Here is a 24,442-nt window from a genome sequence, read left to right as displayed (position 1 = left end):
GGTAGGACCACTTGTACAAGTTCAGGGCAAAATAACTGGCAGTATGTACAGAGACATTTCAGCAGAGAGTTTTCAGCACGATAACGACCCGAACCACTGATCCGGGTTCGTTAAGGACTGGATAGCATTGAATCACATCAAGTGTTCGAGTGGCCTGCCGAAAGATCGGTCTTAAACCCCATAGAGAATTTATGGAGGATTATGAAAAGGGCAGTTGCGGCGAGAAAACCGTGGAATAAGGTTACACTTTGGCAAATCCTAAAGGATGAGTGGAGAAAAAATACTCTGGACCAATGTCGCACAAGTTTTCACGGCTGTATCTCCAAACCTAATACTCGGATCCACTTCAACAGTTAAGGCAGTATTCTAGATAAGATATAAAATCATGTACATGTAAGATAATAAATAATATCGTTTTTTTTTTTTTTTCAGACAGTGAACCCATGTAACGTCTTAGGTCTCTCCCGTTTGTTGCTTTAACTACGCCTTTGATTTTTTACTCATCCACTAATAACTATATAAAAAACCCATAGTATCTATATCCAATCATTTTAAATGTGTCATAGCCAAAGCAACTAATGACACCAGTGGGATTACCAAAGCAAATAAATTAGAACTTTTCGAAACTTCACAACAACTTTCTTAAGCAAATTACGTCATTATGTATGTATGTATGTATATGTATGTATCATATCTGTTTATGTAGAAACATGCTTAAGTACCATTAGATTTTTTTTCTTTATTTTTGAAAATAAAATAGTTTCTATGAAACACTACGCTGCACATTATATACAGATATGTATGTATATAAATGGTGTAAATATATGTGCTATATACATATATGTACGTATTTATATATTGTAGAAAATCAGCCATTATTTGTTAATCATTTTAAAGAGCTTTGATATTTTGTGACATACTGCATTTATTTTTGATTAATTTATCATTTCATAGGCAAGTTTGCGTGCCCACGACTCTGCATTTCTATGTATGTACATATGTATATATATACATAATATATGTACATATATACATATGCCTATTTAATTGTAGCACTTACCGATATGTGTATGTATGTGTATAGTACATACCTAATGCACGCTACACATATAAAAGTTCGCTATGAGGAGTGGCATAGCCAACTACTTTCTTTGAAATCACAAAAACTATTCACCGTAAACCACGCCTTCCATCTTATGACCGCAGCGAAAGAGTTGATTTTCTTATTGCAAACAAAAGCACATAATATGAAGGCGCGTACAAACATACACCGCTACAAGAGTAAATAAATCGGCATAGAAAAAAATCATTGAACTATATGCGCTGCTCGTTACCCCAGTTGTGTGGCGGACGAGCGCCATAAAATTACCCCGCCGACAGTTTAGAGTTGGTGGCGTTCGGATGGCCGGCATTCCAGTATGACAGCGACTGCAGCTGAGGCTTGCAGCGCGGCGACGGACGTCGGACGGCGAACGCGCGTGCAGCGGAAATGCACTGCAATGCAAGTGAATGGCACGGCAGCGAGTAACGAGTTGTTAATTCCGGTTTTTCACGCAAAATGCCTGTGGCGGCACTGCCATCAACTGCAGCTATGCGACGCTCACGTAAGAGCGGTAGGTGCGGCCTATGCGCTGCCACCACACCCCGTGTAGCTGAAAAGCAATTCATTAAGGCAAGCATGAAGCGCTCTCTCGATCTCTTTTTCACTACAGCATCGCAGTTGCGCTTAAAGCTGTTATTTTCGCTACTCTTTCCACATACACGCATTTGACATTTTTCTCCTGCCGTTTGAGCCAACATATTGCGCTCTCGCTCTGTTGCTTGCGCACGCTCTTATCGTTTGGACATGTGTTGAGTGCGCTGTGTTAAGGCAAACGCTGCACAACGCCTGTACGAACTCGCAACTAGTTTGTGCTCGAACGTGAATAGGCGCGCATCGGCGAGCAAGTGTGGGCACGCGAAAACGAGTTTGACGAGCAGCGACAGCAGTAGCAGCAACGATTATAGTGCGACGTTTTGTATGGACTTTTATTATATACTATAGCAGAGCAGCGGCAACGTGAGGGGTGTGGTTGTGTTGATTGCATTGCGCCGATCGCCTGCTTCAGCGCTAATGCAGTGCGTTGCAAGGGCGATTTTCCATTTGGAAAATACCGGAAGTTGAGTAGCGACAGCGACGGTCAAGAGTTGCAAGTGTATGCTGGGCAGAGCGGTTTCCGACGAGCTTATGAAATAATTATTATTGCTGTCACGATTGATTAGTTAATGATTTTGCTATGGGCGCGTATTGAACTATGTAAGAACTGACGCGCGTTATATTATCAAGTGAAATTAAATAAAATATAAAAATGCCGACGCTGCAAATCGAGAAATACAAATTTACATACATATGTATATAAACTGAAGTCAGCTAATGAAGAAAAATAAAAATAATTTTTTTTTGCGCCAACAAATCATGTGACCACAGTAGCGAAAATTTGAGTTCAAAAAGTTTATAATAATAACCAAAGCACAGGCTAGTTGGCCAGTCAAAGTGTCAAATTACCCCCAAAAACAAGTTTTAGTCGTGTATTGTTGTTGTTGATATTGCAGGCGGTTGACAAGTTTGTGAAGCGTTTTTTTAATTAGAGCAGACGGTGCGGACTCCGGCTTCAGTTTGTGGTTAAACTGCTTTTCAGCACATGTAAATGTGTGCGTGTGCGGGCATGCGGGCAGTCCACCAAAACCTTGACCCTGTCAAACGAAACAGCAAAAACTACAAAAACGAAAGCAACATTAGCAAAAACACAACAAAAAAGTGAACTAAAATAACAACAACAACTATTTAGCAAGCGACCGCCAGTAGTCAGCGCCATTAGAATGCTGACCTGTCAAAGTGTGAACAGCTACAAGTTTTAGGTTGCCAGTAACACATGGCATTCATATGTCAAGTAAACTATCAAAAAACAAAAACAATACTAGCATATATTTTACAGCTAACAGCTTTTGGCTTAAACGACGGGCGCGCGTTCAATCTGTGACCAACGGCCATTTGGTATGGCAAATAGTGGCAAAATGTCGCAACGATGTTAATGACGCAGTGTGAACGTGCGCACACGAATAGCAAAAAAAAAAAATAATAACAGTTATTCGCCAATGAAAGCGAACATTAATGCATAACAGCTATTAAAGATTGCCGCTTCTCTGTTGAGACCAACAAACAAAAAAAAAAAGAAAATCCCAAACAGTAAAATAATATGCCAAACTTTGCGTGGGTTTTTACCGGTAAACTAAAAATTATGGCTTTATTATACAAATTAGTTATCGATTTGTATGATTCACACATTTAGTTTTTGTCCTTGAAACATTTTGTAAACAAAACGAAGTTCATAAAATTTGTAAACAAAAAAGTGCAATATTTTGTTTCCGTAGTGGTCAGCTTAGCATAATGGCTGCTTATGCGCAGTATAATGGCTGCGGTTATCCGTCGGCGAATCAGGTAAGCCCATATAGCAAATGGGTATATATTATAGTTACTAAAACAGTTGAGTTGAACTCATAAGAAAATTTATACTATATTTGCTTATTTTCATATAATTAATTGAGTTAAGCTCTGGCAATGGAGAATATTGATATTTTGACTTTTTTTAGTAAACTTACGAATAATTTATTACTTATTTACAAAGAGAAAAAGCGTGCCTCTTTTAAAGCGTAAGTATAAGCATAACCCGCCTTCAAAGTAATCCCCACTAAATGTAAGACACTTATGTCAACGATTTTTCCAGTCCTCGAAACACTTTTCATAAGCCGTTTTTGGATGCCTTTCAGCCCCTTTAGTTCCTTCAGCGAATTTTGTTGTATTTCTTTGATCAACTTTACGAGAGAACGCGTTTCATACCCAAACAAGAAAAAACGTTAACTTTGGTTGCATTTCTATGTGTTCAGTTTGTATGGAAGCTATATGCTATAGTTTTTTACAATGTTGCCTTAAAAAATAATCTAGATCGGAAGAGCACATCGTGAAATATATCTTGTCAAATGTGAAAGTTACATCCATATACAAGCATTTGATTCCGATCGTTCAGTTTGTATGGCAGCTATATGCTATAGTTAACCGATCTGAACAATTTCTTCGGAGATTACATTGTTGCCTTAGAAAATAATATATATTCCAAATTTCGTGAATATATCTTGTCAAATGTGAAAGTTATTCATACAAGCATTTGATTCCGATCCGATATCGGCCGTTCCGACAAATGAGCAGCTTCTTGAAGAGAAAACGACGTTTGCAAAAACGATATCTTAAAAACTGAGGGACTAGTTCGTATATATACAGACAGAAGGACAGACGGGCAGATGGACAGACAGACGGACATGGCTAAATCGACTCAGCTCAACATACTGATCATTTATATATACGTATATACTTTATAGGGTCTCCACCGCTTCCTTCTTGGTGTTACAAACTTCATGACAAACTTAATATACCTTGTTCAGGGTATAAATATCCACCAAAATCATTCGAACGAATTCGCGAGTGATGTCGAGGTATCTTTCCATCTCTCTTACACTTGCCTGACGATTTTCAAGCACCATATTCGTCACTTTATTAATATTTTCATCAGTTGAAGAGGCCGAAAGTCATTCATATCTTGTCTTCAACGATCTCTCTTTGAAGGCTTTGTACCACTCGTAGGTTTATGTTTTTGATAAAACTGAATCAACATAAGCTATTTCCAACATTCGTAAAGGTTTCTCAAACAAAATTTGGTTAGAAATATATAATTTGAGAAAAATTCTTCCTTCGATATTTTTATCCACTATAAAAAACGCAACGCACTACTGAGGCTGCTGTAAACAAACTGGTTGACAGATCGCGCTCGCATATTTCATAGTAATTAAGGACAGTTCTACCAACCTAGCAAAACACATTTTTTGAAATATCATGTACCCGGAAAATTTAATTAGAATTTACGTGTGCTTTTTTCTCACAATATATTTCTAACCATTCTCTAGTTGAGAACTACGTTTTACGTTTCCTCCGAAGTCACACATTTTCCTTCCCTGAATGCTCAAATTTGGTTTATACACGTTTATACATAGCTATGAGTAATATTTATCTGTGAAATAAATAAAATAAACGAAAGTTATACTAAGTTTTATAGTTTATTACAGCTCTCAGCTACCAACATTAAATTTATAATTTGGATTTTATAAGAGAAGTTCCTTATAGAAATATCTCTATACATTATTATAATTCTTTATTACATATGTTGGCGTGGTAATATGGAGAAAATCTTAAGGCGTATAAAAATTACCAAATTAATTAATTAACATACTATTCATACGAAGAATCTCATATATACTTACATATGTACGCACCCTTTTTTAGGTCGTCTTGCTTCGAGGTCTTTTGAAAAAATGGTTATATTTAAATGTCTCATCTTACTTTTTTGTGCCAAAATGTGATTGAAATGGTATTTAACATAATATTTTACATAATTTGAATAGAGCGTTTTAAGGGAATATATATATTTTGGGGGAATAAATCACGTCGGATCCGGCTGAAGGCTGGGCATTCTCAAAGATAATGTTTTAGCGTCCCATCATGCTGTGAGCATGCTCTTCATTTCGTCGAATGCACTTCTAGAAGGTGGGATATTAAGGGTAGGTATTCCTACTAATTTTCCTTTTGTCTCGAAGTAGAAGATCTGTCCACCATTAACATTAACACAAAGTATCTCTGTGGTATGTATTGTCTTGCTGATGTTTCAAGAGCTGAGGTGTTCCTCCAGCGTCCACTGACCCTTGAAGCAGCGGAATGGTATGGGGCAGCTTAGGGGAATTGTGTTCCCAGCTACCCCCTACCGAGCCAACTCATCTGCCTTTTCATTTCTTTCTATTCCTATATGACTGGGTACGCTGATGATATTAACCGAGTTACCTACTCAGAGTTTAGTTACTGCTTGCTTGCATATCGGAACGCAATGCGTATTCGTATTGGCGCTACGGATGGCCTAATTGTCACTTTTCTAGCCACTAGATGGTTTTAGGCTTGCTGGTTACAGCAGAAGCTCACTTCTCCCCCAGGCCTTTTGTTATGCTAACAATTTCGGGGTGAAAAACTAAATTGTAGTTATTTAGTTTGAAACTACCTTCTGCCTATAGTTTACTAGCCCTCACCTGTTTTTTTTTCACCATTTGATTCGTTGGTGAATATTTAGATTTCGCCGTTGGTTTTCGCTGTCTATTATATAACTCATTGTCTAATCTTCTCTACTGAAGAATGAAAACGTTGTGTTTATTACCTCATGGGTCGCCTAGCATTTCCAGTTTAGCTCAAATGTTTTAACAAGGTCCATTGCTATACCACGCCCTTAGTGACGGCGAGTCTGGCTCCAAGGACCTAAAAATTAGTTAGTCCCTAAGGATTACATCACGGTTCACTTGAATGTGTAATGGCAAGATATCGAGGCTAACCTCCAAAGCTTTTATTGAAGCAGTTTTCATGCGCCTGAAATCTCCAACAAGCAGGTCCATTGCACCTGTATCAGGGGGGTTTAGTGCGGCACTTTTTCGATAATGCCATGCACAACTCTTTTTATAGACGTATGCATCTGAATTTATGACTATCTTTGTATAATACTAAAATCTCATATATCCAACATATGAAATTCTTCTAAAAGAGACAATCCTATCCTTTTGTAAAACTTGGATAAGTGCCAAATTGGAAGTTCATATCTCAAAAAACGGGGTGACTAGTTCACGATGGCATATACGCAGACATCGAGCTAAATCGACCCAGCTCATCACGCTGGTCTTTTATATGTATATATTATAGGGTCTGCGATGTATCCTTCTGAGCCCTTACGGTACGGTCCGGTATGCTTGTCGTAAGAGCCGACTAAAATCAAATATGCACTGTGTCTGTTTTTTGGCTTGCCTTGAAATTTCAGCACAGTCTTGTCAGAAATAGTGCTATAATATTCAGCTTGAACTGATATTATAGGCTTTGAATGAGATTCCTTTCAATAAAAAGACATTTGAAGTTCAAGCGACAAATGTCGCCAGTCATTGAATTTGACGACTGCCCAATTTATAATAGGAAAAGCTACAAGGTTTGACTGGAAACTTAAATTTGGTAACACGGGAAGCTCTTGGAGTTCGCTCCAATCTGCTCATTGGGATTGGCCCTTTGGGGAGATTTGTAGTGGCTGTGGTTTAAACCTAAAGGCAGGTAAAATTGAAAATTCAGTTCAGAGTGGAGTCGCACAGCGCACAGGCCACCACCCACAGCACGGCAGAGGTTTTAGGTCGGCCTCGATCCAGACCTAAGTGAAAAAGGTGTCCCTTACATCTGACCAATTTGAATCAAATAATATTTGCAGAGAGCAGGTATTATTTGGAGCGTTTTTTGGAGCAACGCATTGTTTTGATGGCCGTCGTCGGCAGGTACTCATATGAAAACACGACTATTGTATTCTTCTGGTTGCTACAAAATTCGTGGCAAACTTAACGTACCCTGTTGAGAGTTATGTAAAAGACAGCGAAAACCTACGGCGAAATCTAAATATTCACCAATGAATCAAATGGTGAAAAAAACAGGTGAGGGCTAGTAAACTATAGGCAGAAGGTAGTTTCAAACTAAATAACTACAATTTAGTTTTTCACCCCGAAATTTTTAGCATAACAGAAGGCTTTGGGGAGAAGTGAGCTTCTGCTGTAACCAGCAAGCCTAAAACCTTCCAGTGGCTAGAAAAGTGACAATTAGGCCATCCGTAGCGCCAATACGAAGTCGCATTGCGTTCAGTTATGCAAGCAAGCAGTAAATAAACTCTCAGTAGGTAACTCGGTTAATATCATCAGCCAGTGGCGGAACCACGGGGGGCTTTTTGGTGTTAAAACACCCCCTAAACTCAGAGAAAAATATATGTTTGTTGATATGGGCTTGGAATGGGTTATTGATAAAAAAAATCACCTCAAATTCTAAGCATTCATAATAAGTTACAATATTTGCACATGCTTTTGTGTGCTGAAAATGATTCCCAAGCGTAAAACTAGAAAAAGGCAAATTTGATCGTACGCTTAACGCTACTCTGCCGCATAAAATAAGCCTGCCAGACTTAAAAAGGTGTAAAAATCAAATGGATATTTATTTACTACCATTGGGAAGGCCTTTGATGCAAAACCAAAAATGAAATTGTCATACTACTGAGAAATTAGCGCACATAGCATTTGGAATGCCTGAGAATATTAATTCACTTGTTTGTTTACATCATACCAACTCTTTCATAAAAAGCAAATAATTATGTTCAAATGCTTACAATGCATGCGCCCTATGAGAACGCTACTCAATTAAATTGCGCGCCACTCCAACAACTTGTATGTCCTTTAACCACCGGGCAAAAAATTCATGTAATGCCACGAAATCAATGTGATCACGCACCAAAGTCGCTGATCGCTGATCGCTGAGGAACGTTGACGATCACTTGTCATCATCACTGTGCCACGGCATATCACGCACATCGCAACGTGCTAATCATAACGATCTGTCATAATTCCATCATGCATTTTTGACAAGCATCCGCACAGAATATTTATGAGTCCTCTGGGCCCTGCAACCCTGCAAAGGGACCCATACACACGCATACATTCATGTACTAACAATCCGCAATGACAGCTGAAGTGAAGCTACAGTCCGAATTGTTGTGTCGTCGAAGTTGAGTGGCACGATCAGCTACTGCACAGCGCATTGTTGCACGCCACAAATGCCATTTGTATGACTGCTGATAGACTGCAGCATATTCAACCACAATCATTGTGTGTGTGTGTGTGCGTGTGTGTTATGACAGTTGTTGCAATAGGCATAAGTGTTGCAGGTAGTTGCGAATGCGATCGCACAAAAATATCACACGATTTTATTGGAATCACGTCGCACGCTGCCACAACCTCGCGCCACTCCACAGCTAGAGCTGTGAAGGAAGTACGAGCAGCAATTGCAGCAACGAGCGAATTGCTGGCTCAGCTGCGGACGCTGGATGGCTGGCTGGCTGCTAGGCTGTTATGAGCATGCGATGGGAATTCGCATTGACATTTTCTGCTGCATTCCAATTTGAAGTTTTTCATGCCAAAAGTGAATGCCGGCTGATCGTTGGCGCTGATGATGTTGCAGCTTGCTGGCTGGCTGACGCAAGGCTATCCGACTGCTTGCTTACTTGGTTGGCTTGCTTTTGCTGTAACGGTGGGTTGGGCTGTTCTGAGCCGACTTGTTTAATACAAACACACACACATACAAATGTATATGCATGTATGTGTGTATAGTATTTTTTTATTTCCTGCTCATTGTGGGCTGGCTCCACATCCCGTATGCAAGTGGGCATTGCCGCTTGCCGCTTGCCGGTTGCCGGTTTTTCGCTTTCACAATTTATCAATAAATTATTCAGAGTAGTTTTTCCAAGGAACATCGTAAATCATTCATTCATCGATGCACTGCGCCTCGCCAGTTCACAGTTTAAAGTGAAGTGACTTGACTTTAGCCGACTTGATGGTGGTGCTTGACTAGCGTTTGGGTTCACAGCCAGTCACTTACTTACGTACTTACTTAGTTCACTTGACTTGGCTTCGCATTTGGAGTTCAGTTAATTTAAGTTTCATCGGTTCTTGCTCGACTTGATTTGGTTTTTATTTATTGCTTAGGCCGCTATAACAGACATGATGCACTCACCACATTCTGTAGTCTTCAAGTTATTCAATATGTCACTATGAATTCACATGCAACAGTGGTGACGTTATTAGTTGCATGAGCAGGCGAGTGGTGGCGCGTTGGCTGATATGTGTGTGTTAATGAGTGGAGCATATTGACAGCTAAAACTGAGCGGAGGAAATATTTGTACATGCTTGTGTTCGTATTTAAATATATATGGACAAGCACTTGTTTATTTGAGTAAACTAAATCTAAGCTCAATTGATTTGTATTGGTTGCATGTGATTAAAAGTAAGTTAGATTGATAAATGGTTGCCAGGTTGCAAGCCAATGTTTTAATTCATTATTTTTATTGCTTAGTAGTAGAGTAGTCTTAGTAGTAGAGTAGTCCTCGAAATATAAATAACGGCTTCAAACAAAAAAGAAGACAATTTTAAGGAACGCCTCTTAATGAGAGGAAAAGCTATTAGAAACATTTTCCCATATCTACGCGTATATTTATGTCTTCTCTGAAAATGGTCTAACCTTTTGGAGCGGGTTTAAAACTACCAGGTGGACTGAAAAGCTCGTAGGCTTAAAATGAAAAGCAAAAAATTATAAGATTTGATTTTATTAATTAAATTGTTATTTTCGAGGGAGAAACAGTTTATAGCGGTCAAAAGTTTTTTCAATACCATTTTTATAATACAATTGTCTAAAGCCTCTAAAATAAGTCTGAATTTCTGCGTTTCCACTTCATTGCTGTTAAATGTCTTTGCAATGAGCATTCTCTTGAGAAGAACAGGAAATATTCACTGGGGGCCATATCTGGAGATTACGGTTGATGTCCCAGGTGCAGAGCCCAAATAAAGTACATCAATCCAAACATTGGCTTCAACAGTATTTTTCTCCAAAAACCAATGCTTTATTAACACAAGCAATTCTTTTTGATCCATATTTTGTAAACTAACACAAGCTGCTTCACCCAAAATTAGTCGTATTATCCACATACATATGTATCAACCTACAAACTTTTCAGCCGGGCTGTTATATTTATGGTATAACAAGGCTGATGCCACAATTCTAAGGAGTAGCTCGATGAAATAACTTAAACAAAACTAACTTTCAATTCAATATATTTAGTAGTGTTAAAGAGCTTCCCAAAATTTATCAATAACGGGTTTGAAGATTAGTTGAATTTGGGCTAGAGCACGGTCAGTTCTGAATTTCATTCAATTTTAACGCTAAAACACATTGCGGACAAGAAAACAATTTTATACCCATATTATGGAACGCTTTATCCAGATTAGAGCCGGTTGAGTCTTCGGATTATCTCTATCGATAAATCTGGATTGATTTCACTTACATATATTCAGCTCTACTCTCTCTGTTTATGAAAAAAACTGCGCATATTTAATTTTAATATTTTGAGATCTAAAAAAGAAGAAGGTGTATTATTATGGCCTACGCTGAAGATGTGGCGGTTTAGGTCAGAGGTAAGTTCCCAAATACTCTCGCGAACCTTAACAACAATATTAAGCAACACAAATCGTTGAGTCGTGCGGACTAAACTTAAATGTTAGCAAGACCAAGTTACTACTGTTCACTAGAAAACACAGAACTCTAGAAGTTATGCCACCATTAAGGGGTTATATACAGATAGAAAGCCGAAAAAAGCGAATTTTATAGTATTTTTTCGGAGCACAGTTTTAAATTTATTGATCCAAAAATTTGTACGAATAAGTATTACAATTGTATTTCTAAACTATATTTTACGATTTAATATTTATTTGGAAAGGAACTACATCTTATCTCTGGGAGCTCCTCTCAAAAAAAAAAACGTTTTGCGGTGATCATTATATCTCTGAGATGGATCCTCTGAAATAAAAAACAAGAAAAAACGTTAACTTCGGTTACACCGAAGCTAAATATCCTTCACAGGTGCATTTCTGTTAGAAACTAAGTGTTCAGTTTGTATGGAAGCTATATGCTATTGTACTCCGATCTGAACAATTTCTTCGGAGATTACATTGTGGCCTTAAAAAATAATCTATACCAAATTTCGTTAATATGTATATCTTGTCAAATGAGAAAATTTTCCATACAAGAACCTAATTCCGATGGTTCAGCTATATGTTATAGCGGTCCGATATCGGCAGTTCCGACAAAAGAGCAGCTTCTTGAGGAGAAAATGACGTTTGCAAAATTTCAATACGATATCTTAAAACTGAGGGACTAGTTCGTATAAGTATATACAGACAGACACACTGACAGACAGACGGACATGGCTAAATCGACTCAGCACAACATACTGACCATTTATATATAGGCCATTCTATCAATTGGCGACATGGCTTTTTACCCGTGGTTCTCCGATTTTGACTAAACTTTAGAATATCATAATACAGACCAAAAGAAGAATATCTTTTAACATTTTAGTGGTCAAAGTTGGTTCATTGTTTTTTGGCGCGCAATTCAAATTGAGATCAAACAAAAAATTACTCTTTCTTTTATTTTTTAACGACCTCAAAATTGAGTGAAACAAATTTTGAACTTATCTAGTTTTATGTAACAAAATCGCAGCTTTCTGATAAACATATTTTCAAAATCCAAAAAAAGAACATTTTTTCTTCCAAAAACCCGGTTTTTTGTGCTTTTCCACCAACTTTTTTTCAAAATTGACTTTTATTTCGATTCCTCGTTAAATTCTACATAAGAATCAGTGTTCAAAAGTATGGGACTCTGATCCCATGAACAGCAAAAAAAATGCATAGTTGTCGCTCAAAATCCAACAGTGAAAACTATAGCTGTAGCGATAGCCAAAAATGAAGTGCAGAGCAAATTAAAATGTTCATGTGCTACAGCTCTGGCATGTATAGCATGAGCAGCTAAGCATAGCAATAATTCTAGAAATTTTTCTTGAAGTCCTAGTGGATCTTGATGTCCTGCTGGATTTAACATCCTATTTCACGATAAACCAGCAATGGGTTCCAGGACCTAGTGATATTCTTGGTAACTACGAAACAGATGAACTAGCCATGGCAGGCATCACTCTACCATTAGACTATGAAAAATATAGAGTTTTTATGCCTCTGTCTACTTGTAGCAATTTGATCGACAAATATGTCTGTATGTACTCGTATGTTATATGAAAAACTGAGTATATTTGCAGTCAATAACTAACTTATTCAAGAAGCAGACAAACGTGGCATGAATGGAATATGGGCTGCACATGCCGACTATTAAAATCCTAAAGGAATAACATAAGAACTCTAGTACGAGTGCTAACAGATGATTGTTTAATTGGCAGACTTGGTAGATCATACACTGACTATTTTAGAAGCAATCAGTAGGTAGAAGAAGGGAAGACTATAAAACATCTTCAATGCGAATGCAAAGCTTTGTATGGGAAAAGAAGCGAAACTTTTGGTTGAGGCATAGAAAAAACTTTTTGCACTGATAAATTTCATCAGGAGCACAGGGTGGTTCAGAAAAGGCATAAGAGACTGAGTTAGTGCCGGCAGTTTTACAATGGGCCTCTTAAGGCCCATAAGAGTCATCAGAGGTCCAATCTAGCTGCTGACCTACACATTCACAATTTCAATTACCTGGTTACATGTGTTACCTATACTTATTGTGAGGTTTGAAGAAGCACACATGTACATATACTTATATACATATGTACATACATACATATATTTATTTCACTTTTAAAAGTTTGCGGTAAAAGTTAAAGCTCCGCCCGAAACAAATATTCAATTATGTCAGTGTACATGATAAAAGAAAGTTGGCACACAAAAATTTGAAAAAAGAGCTCAACTTATTACGAATATGGACAAATATTTATAAAAATAATAGAAGTGCGCACTTAAGCTACTCGAAAGTGTAAATTTGTGTCCAATTTTGCATTCATTGTTGTTGGTAAACATATTATATGCTTACATACATATGTACATACATATGCCTATGTGCTGCCTAATTCTTCGGCCTGTGACACACTGACTTACTTTTATTTGTGCCGTTGTTTTTTGTTGTTTGACGCCAACGCAATAACAACAACCACAGCAGCAAAACGCGCCTAACCACAACAGCCTACAAGGTTGCTCATAAGTGGCAAACAAAACGGAATATTATAGAATAATACAATGAAAAAATCACTAAAGCAATAATATGCACAACAACAACAACCACAATAACAACCTTAAAAATTACTTATAAACAATAAGACACGCAAGCGTAAACAACAAATTGCAAAAACAAATTCAACCCCCGCTGTGTCAGAGGTGCGCTGTCGAATGGATGACACAAGTAGTTGGCAAGTGGTTGGGGGTAGCAGGGATATGGATATCAGCTACGGTCAAGCGGCTTGTTTACTTTCGCCTCTTTGCAAATTGCGGACTTTTTTGACCAACTTTTTGTAAGTCTCGCCTTTTTGCTGCGTTTGCTATTTGCGTTATTTTTTCGATGTTTGTCAACTTCCCCGAACGCACAACGCAAACGTAACACACCTACACAACACATACATTTTACATACAAACAAATACCAGCGCAATTGGACAAGTATATAGCCCTGTGAGAAATATTGTGGTTTTCCTTCTATGAAAATTTAGTCAAAAATTGATGCTTAGAAGATACTTTGTAGGCACTTAAAAATTTTTTTTTCAGAAATTTTTTGGGTTTTGAAACTGTTTTTTCTTCAATGGGATATCATTAATGAAATTTATTAAAATTTTTGACTTAAAAAATTGTTTGTAAAATTATAAATCGGATTAAGAGGGAGTAGTTTACCACTTCTTCTTAAAGAAATAAATTCAAAACTGAGTATCTGATTGGACTTGAACCGAAAATAAGTGCTTTAAAGAAGCTTTATAGTTTTGCGTTAAGAAACCTCACATTAATATCCTTCAAATGATTGGGGCTGCTGCTTAACCAGCTTGTGTTCCACGAAAAACATTCATAATAATTTGCTCAAACATAAAAAATCTGCTCGACTAAGTTTCTCATAAAATAATTTCCAACAAGAGACGAAGAAGAATCAATCTGATGAAAACTTTTATCTTAAGAGACCTTTCGGTCAGTTTCCTACTCATTGAGAAGTAGCAGCTGTTGGGAAGTGTTATTCTGCGTTGAATTTCGAGGCTGACGTTGTTTTTGGTGTTAATACTGGCTCCAAGTTAGATGAAATTATCGACGACTTCGAAGTTATGACTGTCAACAGTGACATGGGAGGCAAGTCGCGTGTGCGACGATTCTTTGTTTGATGACAGGAGATATTTCATCTTCTCCTCGTTTCCTTATCTAGTCTGGAGAAAGCAGAACTAAGCAACTGTATAATCTTATAGAAGAGTGTAGCTTTACTGTTTAGCTATGCAGATTGAAGAAGTCACTTGAGTCTCCTTGTCTGAAACCTCGTGGAATCGAACGGTTTGGAGAGGTCCTTCCCGTTCCTGACGGATCTTATGGTAAGAAAAGAAAAGAAAAACAAAAAATAATTTTGGATGGAGTCGGTTCTTTGCTCCGAAATGTTACAATGGGTGATACATCTCTCCATAACTTCATTCCGAAGCTCAACCGACAATCACTCAAGTGGACTGCATACGTGGGCCTATTTTGAAGCATTGGACAAATCGTATAACAAATGTTGAATAACAAAAACGAATTTTGCAAATAAACATTTTTTACCCAAGGTCGCAGGATTCCTTTAGTATAGCTTCTGATTGAGCTAAAACCTCACATCTTCTTCTTCTTTATTGGCGTAGAGCGTCAGCGCACAAACCTGACGAAACCTCAAAATTTTAATATAAGATCATGTATGGTAAATAGCAAAACTAGAGTCTGCCAGGGCTTGCAACCATTTTTCTATACGTATACTAAGTAATACATTGGTGTGTGTAAATTTGAGTGTGGCAGGAATGATATGACTCAATTGTAGTGCGTGTTGCAATGCCGTAAGCGCGTTGTGTTTACTCTTGCTGTGTGCGGCGCCCCATTTACAGTTATTTTACACTCATTTGTGTTGCACTTTTTCGTTGCAAAATAATCGATATTAATTTTCAGGCGACAGTGCAATGTTCTGAAATTCCAAGTCACTTTCAAACAATTTGTCGCTTGCAAAGTGAAATGAGAAAAAAATGCCGCTTGAGTTTTTTGTATACGGATATTGTGGCATATTTATACAGTCTGCATCTGAATATACTAAAATTTAATTTAAGTCTCTCTTAAATTCAGTGGAAAATTCATTTGCAAGCTTGCAAGTATCAAAGCTTGACAACTTCAGCAAAAGAACTCTTGTTTATTTGGTCAACAAAGGAATTAAAAGACTTTGCATGTTGAACTTCTACAGAGAGAAAGTATTAAGAATAATAGAAGGTCAAGAAAAACTTGCAAATGACTATTTTTCCCTAGCACAAGAAGAAATAAATGTAAAACGAACAATGAACTTTGGTAAAAACTTGGACCGTTGCAGTGAAGCACAGAAGAAAATGCGGAATAAAACAATTAAAGCATAATAGAATAGGAAGAGGAGCTACATACGTTCCATACTGAACTGGGTTTTAAGCTTCAAATTATGGTAACAAGTATTTAAAGCTTTCTTCAATAGAAAAGTGTGTAGGAAATTTAGCTCTTTTATACCCTGAACAGGATATATTAAGTTTTTAACACCCAGTGGTAATTTTGGTTACCCTATAAAGTGTAACTATTAATGATCAATATGACGAACTGACGTACGTCTGTCCGCTTGTGTACATAAGTATAAGCGAACAGTTTTTATACTCTTCTAACATGTTGCCAAAGAGTATAATAGTTTCGTTCATCTAACGGTTGTACGTATCACCTAAAACTAAAACTAAGTCTAACCAAAATTGTTCAAGCCTCTAGGTACTGAATAAGTAAATCCAGTACGTATAGCTGACTTTTTACCAAAAATATCGGTTAATGCGGGAGATATGCTATTGGAATTTATCTAGACCCTTTTCCTGATGGTAGTAATTCTATGTAGCAAAATGGGTTGAATCAGGTCAGTACCTTCCTTATACCTAATATTAAGGTTTTCGAACATCCGGCCGCAAATATTGGCCAATATGTTAGTTATCAATATAATTGAGAGAGCGTAATTTTTTAGACCAAGATATCGATTTGAATGATTGGACACGTTTCGCGAATTAGCCGGAACCTCCGTGATCCGGAACCTGTCAGTGATCTAACAAAACCACGTCTTTGAATGGAAAACTTTACCATTCCTAATATCAGAAAACTGCTGAAGTTGCATTAAGATTAAGATTAGGGTTCGTACTAATTATATAGTTTTCCACCGTCTGAAAGAACAATGAACTGAGTTTCTTCCTTTGGATAGCTCAAATTTAATTACAGAAAATTATGATAAATACTATAGCGATACTATCATTTTATATGCATGGATGTAGCCCGATTAGAAATCAAACAACGAGTTTTATTAAATACTGCAGATGCTCCATTCTCATAGAAAACTTAAGTTTTAAGCAATATTAGATGTATAATATATCAATAGAGTAATGACGAAAACATGTTTCTAGCAATTTTGTTAGGATAACACACACACAATATATCTAAAAGGGAGATCCATTTCGATGTTCCCTATTTTTTCAAAGAAAAAACAAAGAAACTTCTAATTGAAAGGGGAATGTTTACTATCATTTTAAAGAACATTCTTTGGCATTACTTCTTCAATATTTTCTCTTTCAAATGTCGGCCGTGGCTACATCTCAAATAATCCATCCGCTGAGTTCAATTTTCGTTCGAGTATTTCGACCGATAACTAGCGAATGACACGCATGATGTTTTGCTCAAAGGTCTGAATCGCAGCGGGACCCATAGGCTTTAGACTTTGCACAGGAAAAAGTCTAACGGTGTGATATCATTCGATATTCGTGGCCAATCCACCGGATCAAAACGCGAAATTACCTGCTCCCGAAGTGCTTCTTCAATAAATCCATGATGTCGCCGAGATGACGAGATTCAATTTTACGCATCAAATTGTTGGATATCATGGCGCGATAATGATTGTCATTGACGATTACGATCTCACTGGCGTCATTTTTGAAGAAATATGAACCGATTTTTTCGCCGGCTCATACACCAAACTAAACCCTTGTTTTTTCTGGATGAAATTACAGCTCTTGAATCACTGCAGATAGCTCTTCGTCCCAAATGCAGCACTTTTGCTTGATTACATACCCATTGAGCTGGAAGAAGGCCTCATCGCTGAACAAAGTTTTGCTCGAAAATGTCTGATCTTCTTGAAAATTTTCAAGAGCCCATAAAGCGAAGCGATGTCGCTTGGAAAGGTCGATCGGCTTCAGTTCTTGCACAACACTGTGTTTTGTACGCTTTCAATTAAAGATCTTGACGTAAAATGCCTCACGTCGTTCCATTCCTCAGTCCGAGTTGATGTGAACGGCTCCGAATCGGCTCCCCACGGTCTTCGTGTACACTCTTAGCTGCTACTATATTTTCTTCACTGCGTGCTGGGCGTTGGCTATTTGATCGAATATTATTCAATAATGAATGCTGTGTCTCAAGTTGGGTGATGGTGTAGCGAATAGTACGCTCATAAGACCGATTATGTTGACCATGACTTAAGCGAAGCGCCCGGAATACTGTCAGCACTGTCAAAAAGAGGCTATTGAAAAAAGTACCTCTACTTGGATCACACGTTATATATGTATTTGGAAGACTGGCTCCTGGAATAACGAAAATCATTATTTGTAGTGCATAGACTTCCAGAATTAAAGGGTCACTTAATGTTGTTATGACATCTTACACACTGACTGTCATATACGGTATAAAGTTAACCTGAAGGTTGAAATTCTTATATTAGGTACATATATGAGGAATATGGTAGGATGGACCTGATTTTATTAAGTTTTGGTATTGCAGCATGTTATTACCAAAAATACATTTGATCTAAGTTTAATTAAGATAACTCATATATTGACCAATATATGTCACGATAGGTGTATGGAAAAACCAGACTTACGAATATTCCGATATTAATTATGTGTGAGCTTACCGACATTTTCGATTAAAGGTCAACCACAAACACGCATGTCCAAAAACTGTGGCGTGATTAGTTGTCATCCGTTATTAACCCTTTTAGACGTTATATCTTGATAGTACTCTTCGTGGAATTCCGATAACTTTAACTATATTATTCCACTGAAAAGTGAAGGCGTGATTGTATTCCGATTCCGTCCATTTTCACATTGTAATTGTCACCAAAATGTTATTTAGTTAATTTGTTTAAAATCGGTCGAGTTGTTCTTAAGATATAGGACTCCACCTGAAGTCGGGTGGTGCCATTCGCATTATCCAATTTTTATACCGGCTCCTATGAAGTGATATTAATTGTTTTTTGCGCAATTATTTAAATATCAATGACACATTTAGTAGTTTTCAGAATAACTATTATATGAGGACTTGGCGTGGTTACTATCTGAGTTCAATTATTTTCACACCGTTTGAGGAAGTGCTAAAAGGATTCATACTCAGCCAGTTTAATTGATATAACTTTAGATTTAGATGTTCATATATTAAATCTATTAAGGGGCGCGGTTACACCCATTATTTAAAATTTCCAACCCGAGGTCTTCCTGAATACTGCAGACCCCGTCCATAGTATACACCTATAGTAAAATTTGCAGAATCTTTTTATGTTTTACTTCTAGTTCGTCGCCTTAATTGAGTTTTTCGATTTCTATTTTCTTACTTGGCACTAAACATATTCTAGGCATTTTCGCGTTACCTTATTTGCCATTTATTTTGAGCTCATTGCTGAGCTGGGCGATTGAAGCCACATTGTTTCGTGTCTCGGCGGCGACTCGGAGCGTATGAGTTGCGTGACTTTGGCCATAAAATGGGGAAAATGTATGGCAAAACGCCTTCGAAGCATTTACCGCTATCTACAAAAGCAACAAAAGCGTGCAACAAAATACGAAGAGAAAAATTAAAAATGCACAAATTATCATATAAATTTAATAATATTCATAAATGTATTATGCTGCCGCCGGCTTTGCCCTCTAACGTTGCAGCCACCGTCGTTGTCGTGCCTATACAAGTTTGCATTTGCTGCTGTTGCTGTTGTTGTTGTTGGTTTTTTGTTCGCTACTTTTGCTGTTGCGCACTTTGGCAAAAAGCCTTGCGGCATTCACAGCTCCTCAACTATCCATCAACGCATCAACAGCAATGTGCAAAAAGTGTATAATATCAGGCGAGCAGCGCTTGCCACGTTGGCAACGCTTTGTGGCAAGTTGGCGGTCGCAACGTCATTGATGATAAGCGCGATAAGAAACTAATTCCGCAATTGCAGTGTAGGCATTTTTAATTAGCAATGTCGAAAGTGTTCTTATGGTGGTATTGTTGCTGCACTGTGGCATGCAGCTTGTTACCCTGACGCGGTCTACTGCAACCGCTGCACTTTCAAGCCTATATTTTCGGCATGCAATATAACAAACATGAATAATAACAAACACATGCGAGCGGTGGCTCAGTTGGCGGTTGGCAACGCAGGGGATGCCATCGTGTGCCGAAGCAGTCAAGCAGCGCAAAAATGTCCTTCATGCTACTGTCGCTCGGCGGTTTGGTTTGGTCGACCGGTCAGCGGTTACTTTAAGTGTGTGCTAAATGCGCGCTTAAAGGAATTCGCACTTGCTAGCGCTCTTGTGTGCTTCGTAAAGTGCACGAATCAGGAAAATTATATATTACGCGCTTGTTCGCTGTAAAATGATCGCGTTGATCCGTTAAAACCTCGTCTGCTGCTGCCAGTGTTGCATGCAACATGTTACATTTTGCTTGTTTTTATTTTTTTGCAGGAGGATATATTGTAGCATTACAACTGGAAAGCAAAAATGGATTTGTGAAACAGGTCATACCTACACATTATTCAAACAAAGCAAATGAATAGCTCCAAAGGCAAGCAAAATACGTTGAAATAATATCACAAGTGTAATAAGTATAATTATGCTAAATTTATAAATGTGACTCCGTAACAACCGTAATGCTTCTGAACACATGAATGCTAACTATTATAATGTGTACCTTGAAAAGAGAATATATGTCTGCAATACCCAAAAGGAAACGTCGGAGACGCCATGAAGTTTATTTATAAATGATCAGCGTGTGGAGTAGGGTCGCAATGTCCTTGACTCGCAATGTCCATCTGTCTGTCCGTCTGTATTTACGCGCACTAGTCCCTCCGTCTTTGAAATAAGATGTTGAACACCTAATAATTCAAACCTGCAAAATTCATCTATTAAATGCTGTTTGGGCTTATCTATTAATCGCGATAGAACTCTGTATATAAAGTTGATTTGTTTTGCTACAAGTACGAGTATTTTTCTTAACGCTCACTCTTGCAACTCGGATAAACAATTTCATCTTGTGAACAATTTATAAAACTTAAGCTAACACGATTATTTATAAGAAATATGAGTAAAAATCTTGGCATATAACATTTTTTCTTTAAGTCTGAAGGGGTAACATGGGTTTACGGGTTTCAAAAAATCGATTTTTTTTTTGTCTTATTGAACTCTACAACACCTCTAGAATATTGTCCTCAGTTTTCAAGTTGATCCGATTAATGGTTTCGGAGATACTGCCTTGAGAACTTGTGCGCTCGAGGTTAGCTTTGCTTAGTGCTCCGTCTTTAAACGCGTTTTTCTCGAAACTGTGTTTTTGAAGTCGGTTAGCAAAATTTCTGCAGAACTACTCAACCGATCTTCATAAAATTTTACACAGTTCCTTGAGATACAATTCTTAAATACTTGAAGAAAGGATTTTTTTCGAATTTTCAGTTTTTTTCCTTCGTCCAAGTTCTAAGTTAAAACCTTACCAAAACACATATTTTTCACTTTAGATGATCTTGTACGGATTATCTCGATTTTCGCAAACCTGCAAGTCTTAGAGAGGTTTTAGGTCGAAGTTTTAGGTGATAAAAATATCTAGAATATTTCTATGGACATCTTGTTCGCATAACCCCAAAATTCATAAGAGAAATTAAATTAATTAACCAATTTTTTTTCTTCCACCAAATTTAGTGTAAACTAACCTTTTTATGTCGCAAACATGTTGCAATGTTTTTGATTGAAAATATGCATGTAGTATATATTTTCCATCATATTTTGACTTAATATCGGTAAAAGCAATAATTTTCAATCGAAAATTCTGAGATTATATCGTTTTCTTAGAGAACAGCTGTGCCATTTTTTGTGAAGAAATCGTAAAGTTTTGACATGGAAGAACTTGGGGTTGACCGACCAGTTTATTTGGGAGCTATATACTCTAGTCATCCAATCTGAATAACGTTTTCGTACATAACGTTGTTTTCTTAGATAAAAAGCCGAACCACTTTTCTTGTAATACAAGAGTTTTGATTTCAAATATTGGGTAGTCGAACAAGTATTTTTGTATTTTGTATATAGTGTTGGAAAGATGGCATTCAGGGAAGTTGAAAAAAGTTACAGCTTTTCAAAAATGAGAGAAAATAATGAAGAAATTTGACATATTTTGAAATTTTTGTATAAAAAAGGGCAGAATGCCACTCAAACCGACAATGAAATTTGTAAAGTTTACGGAGACGATGCTGTATCAGTTCGTGTAGCACAACCATGGTTCGCTCGCTTCCGCTCTGAAAATTTCGATGTGAAAAATGCACCTCGCTCTGGTCGACCTTTCGTTGAAAAAGTCGATGAAATTATGAAAAGATTGACCAGGACCCTAAAAAGAATGTATAAAAATGAGCAGTATGTTGAGCTGAGTCGATTTAGCCACGTCCGTTTGTCTGTCTAGACCTCAGTTTTTAAGATATCGTTTTGAAATTTTGCAAACGTCATGTTCTTTTCAAGAAGCTGTTCATTTGTCGGAACTGCCGATATCGGATCACTATAATATATAGCTGCATACAAACTGAATTATCGGATTTAAATGCTTGCATGGGAAACTATCTCATTTGACGATACATCTTCACGAAATTTGGTATGAGGTATTGTTTATAGAAATAGTCCAATATCGAAGAAAATTGTTCAGATCGGCCCACTATAGCCGATAGCTGCCATACAAACCGAACGGTCGGAATCAAGGGCTTGTATAGTAACCTTTCGCATTTAACGTGGTATCTTCATGAAACTTGACACGGATTACTGCTTAAGGTAACAACATAATCTCCGAAAAAATTGTTCAGATCGGATTACTATAGCATATAGCTTCCATACAAACTGAACACATTGTCACTAAAAGAAATGCACCTGGAAGGGTATATTAGCTTCTTGTTTTCAATTAAAAATTCAAACATCAAACTATCTGTTTTTTTAGGTCAGCAAACTTTACCATGCGTCGTCTGAAAATCATCCATATTACTATGAAGAGTTTTCTCAGAAAAAGCAAAACAAGAAACCACTAAACAATTCAAATTTGCTTATACATATTTCATCATTTTCAAAAGCATCTGCACTGGCCTATTAAGCGTATCCAAAGTCAAGAATTTTTCATGAGTCCATCCAATGTGCATGCTATGGCACTCATAAGTTTAATACTAAATTTTTTAGAGTTATCCTCACACTACCCACCAATTACTTTGCACCCGCCCAACGATGTTCACTGTCATTACTTAATACGTCACTGTCATTCCAATAGCGGAAATCAATTAGTTCAGTTTGTGAGCTTGAAAAATGAGCGCATTTATAGTTGTCGAGTCTTTTACGAGATTGTATTACAAATCCGCTCCTATTCATTAATTTCGGATTTTTTTCCAAAACGCTTTCAATTTGCAACTACAGCGCTGCATTTGTTGCACTTGGCAGGTGCTTCGCGCCTCAGTGCGCCGTTTTGCAATGCAATTATATGAATATTATTTTAATGCGAACTAATTCAATTAAATCGTGTTGTTGCAGCCGATTCGACGTAGCGTGACAATAGAAACAAACTGCAACTGCAACAAATTCGCCTGGTGCGCTCCAAGCCCAAGTTGGAGCCGCATCATGAGCACCGTTGCTAAGGTGCGCTTAAACCGCCAGCTTTACGTGGCTCATTAGCAGAGCCAGCAAAAAAGAGGCGAAAAAAGTATTGACTAAAAATTAGCAATACAATGTGTTTTTAATTTATACAAAAGTACAAAAAGAGAATATTCAAAAAAGAAGTTGTTGCAACTTGAATACGTTTTCGACTTTAATTTTTTTGTAGTTGTTCTTCGCTTGTTTAGTTTATGGCCCACCGTTTTTATTACAGCTACATACATATGTTAAGCGCATACGCTCACTTGGCTTTTGTCTGGTGTTTAGCTTTTATTACACAATTTTCATAATCTACACGTTCGCACATAATTTACACTTGAATACGGTTCGCGCTCGCTCGCTTACTTATTTATTGTAAGCAATTAAAGTAAGCGCAACGACAACTCATGTCGCGACCGCCCCGCATGTGCACCAACACAGTGACCATGCAACCACTATAGCCACTGGTCACTGGCCACCGTTTCGCCGTCTTTGGCCAACAGGCGAGTGTAGCGCTATACAAAGCGAGCCGTCAACCCCAATTGAGCGGTTAAGCGAATTGAACGGCGTCCTCTGTGGCTAAAACCATATTTGTGGTGGCGGTGGCAGTGGCTATGCCGCCGATATCGTAAATCCATCAGCGGCCAAATTTGTGACAGGCTTTGACAAATTTTTAAGGCCCTCAAAGGAAAAATGCCGCCAAAGCCAAAACGGCAACGGCCCTGGCCATCCACCACTACTGCTTGAGGTGGAATGGTGT

General features: G+C 37.7%; 1 protein-coding gene across 1 annotated transcript in view; it reads left to right on the top strand.

Moving 5' to 3' along the window:
* Nucleotides 1-2,007: 2,007 nt before the first annotated feature.
* LOC120778944 (homeobox protein araucan-like) overlaps nt 2,008-24,442 on the top strand; it is a 133,440-nt gene continuing 111,005 nt past the window's right edge. Inside the window, exon 1 of the mRNA XM_040111005.1 lies at nt 2,008-3,478. Coding sequence (XP_039966939.1) covers nt 3,428-3,478 — 51 coding nt within the window. The 5' untranslated portion in view covers nt 2,008-3,427. The remainder of the gene's footprint in view (nt 3,479-24,442) is intronic.

This window comes from Bactrocera tryoni, chromosome 5 (assembly GCF_016617805.1).
Source record: "Bactrocera tryoni isolate S06 chromosome 5, CSIRO_BtryS06_freeze2, whole genome shotgun sequence".
NCBI lineage: Eukaryota > Metazoa > Arthropoda > Insecta > Diptera > Tephritidae > Bactrocera > Bactrocera tryoni.
The sequence above is the reverse complement of the archived record's forward strand: the minus strand, read 5'-3'. Positions and strand labels throughout refer to the sequence as shown.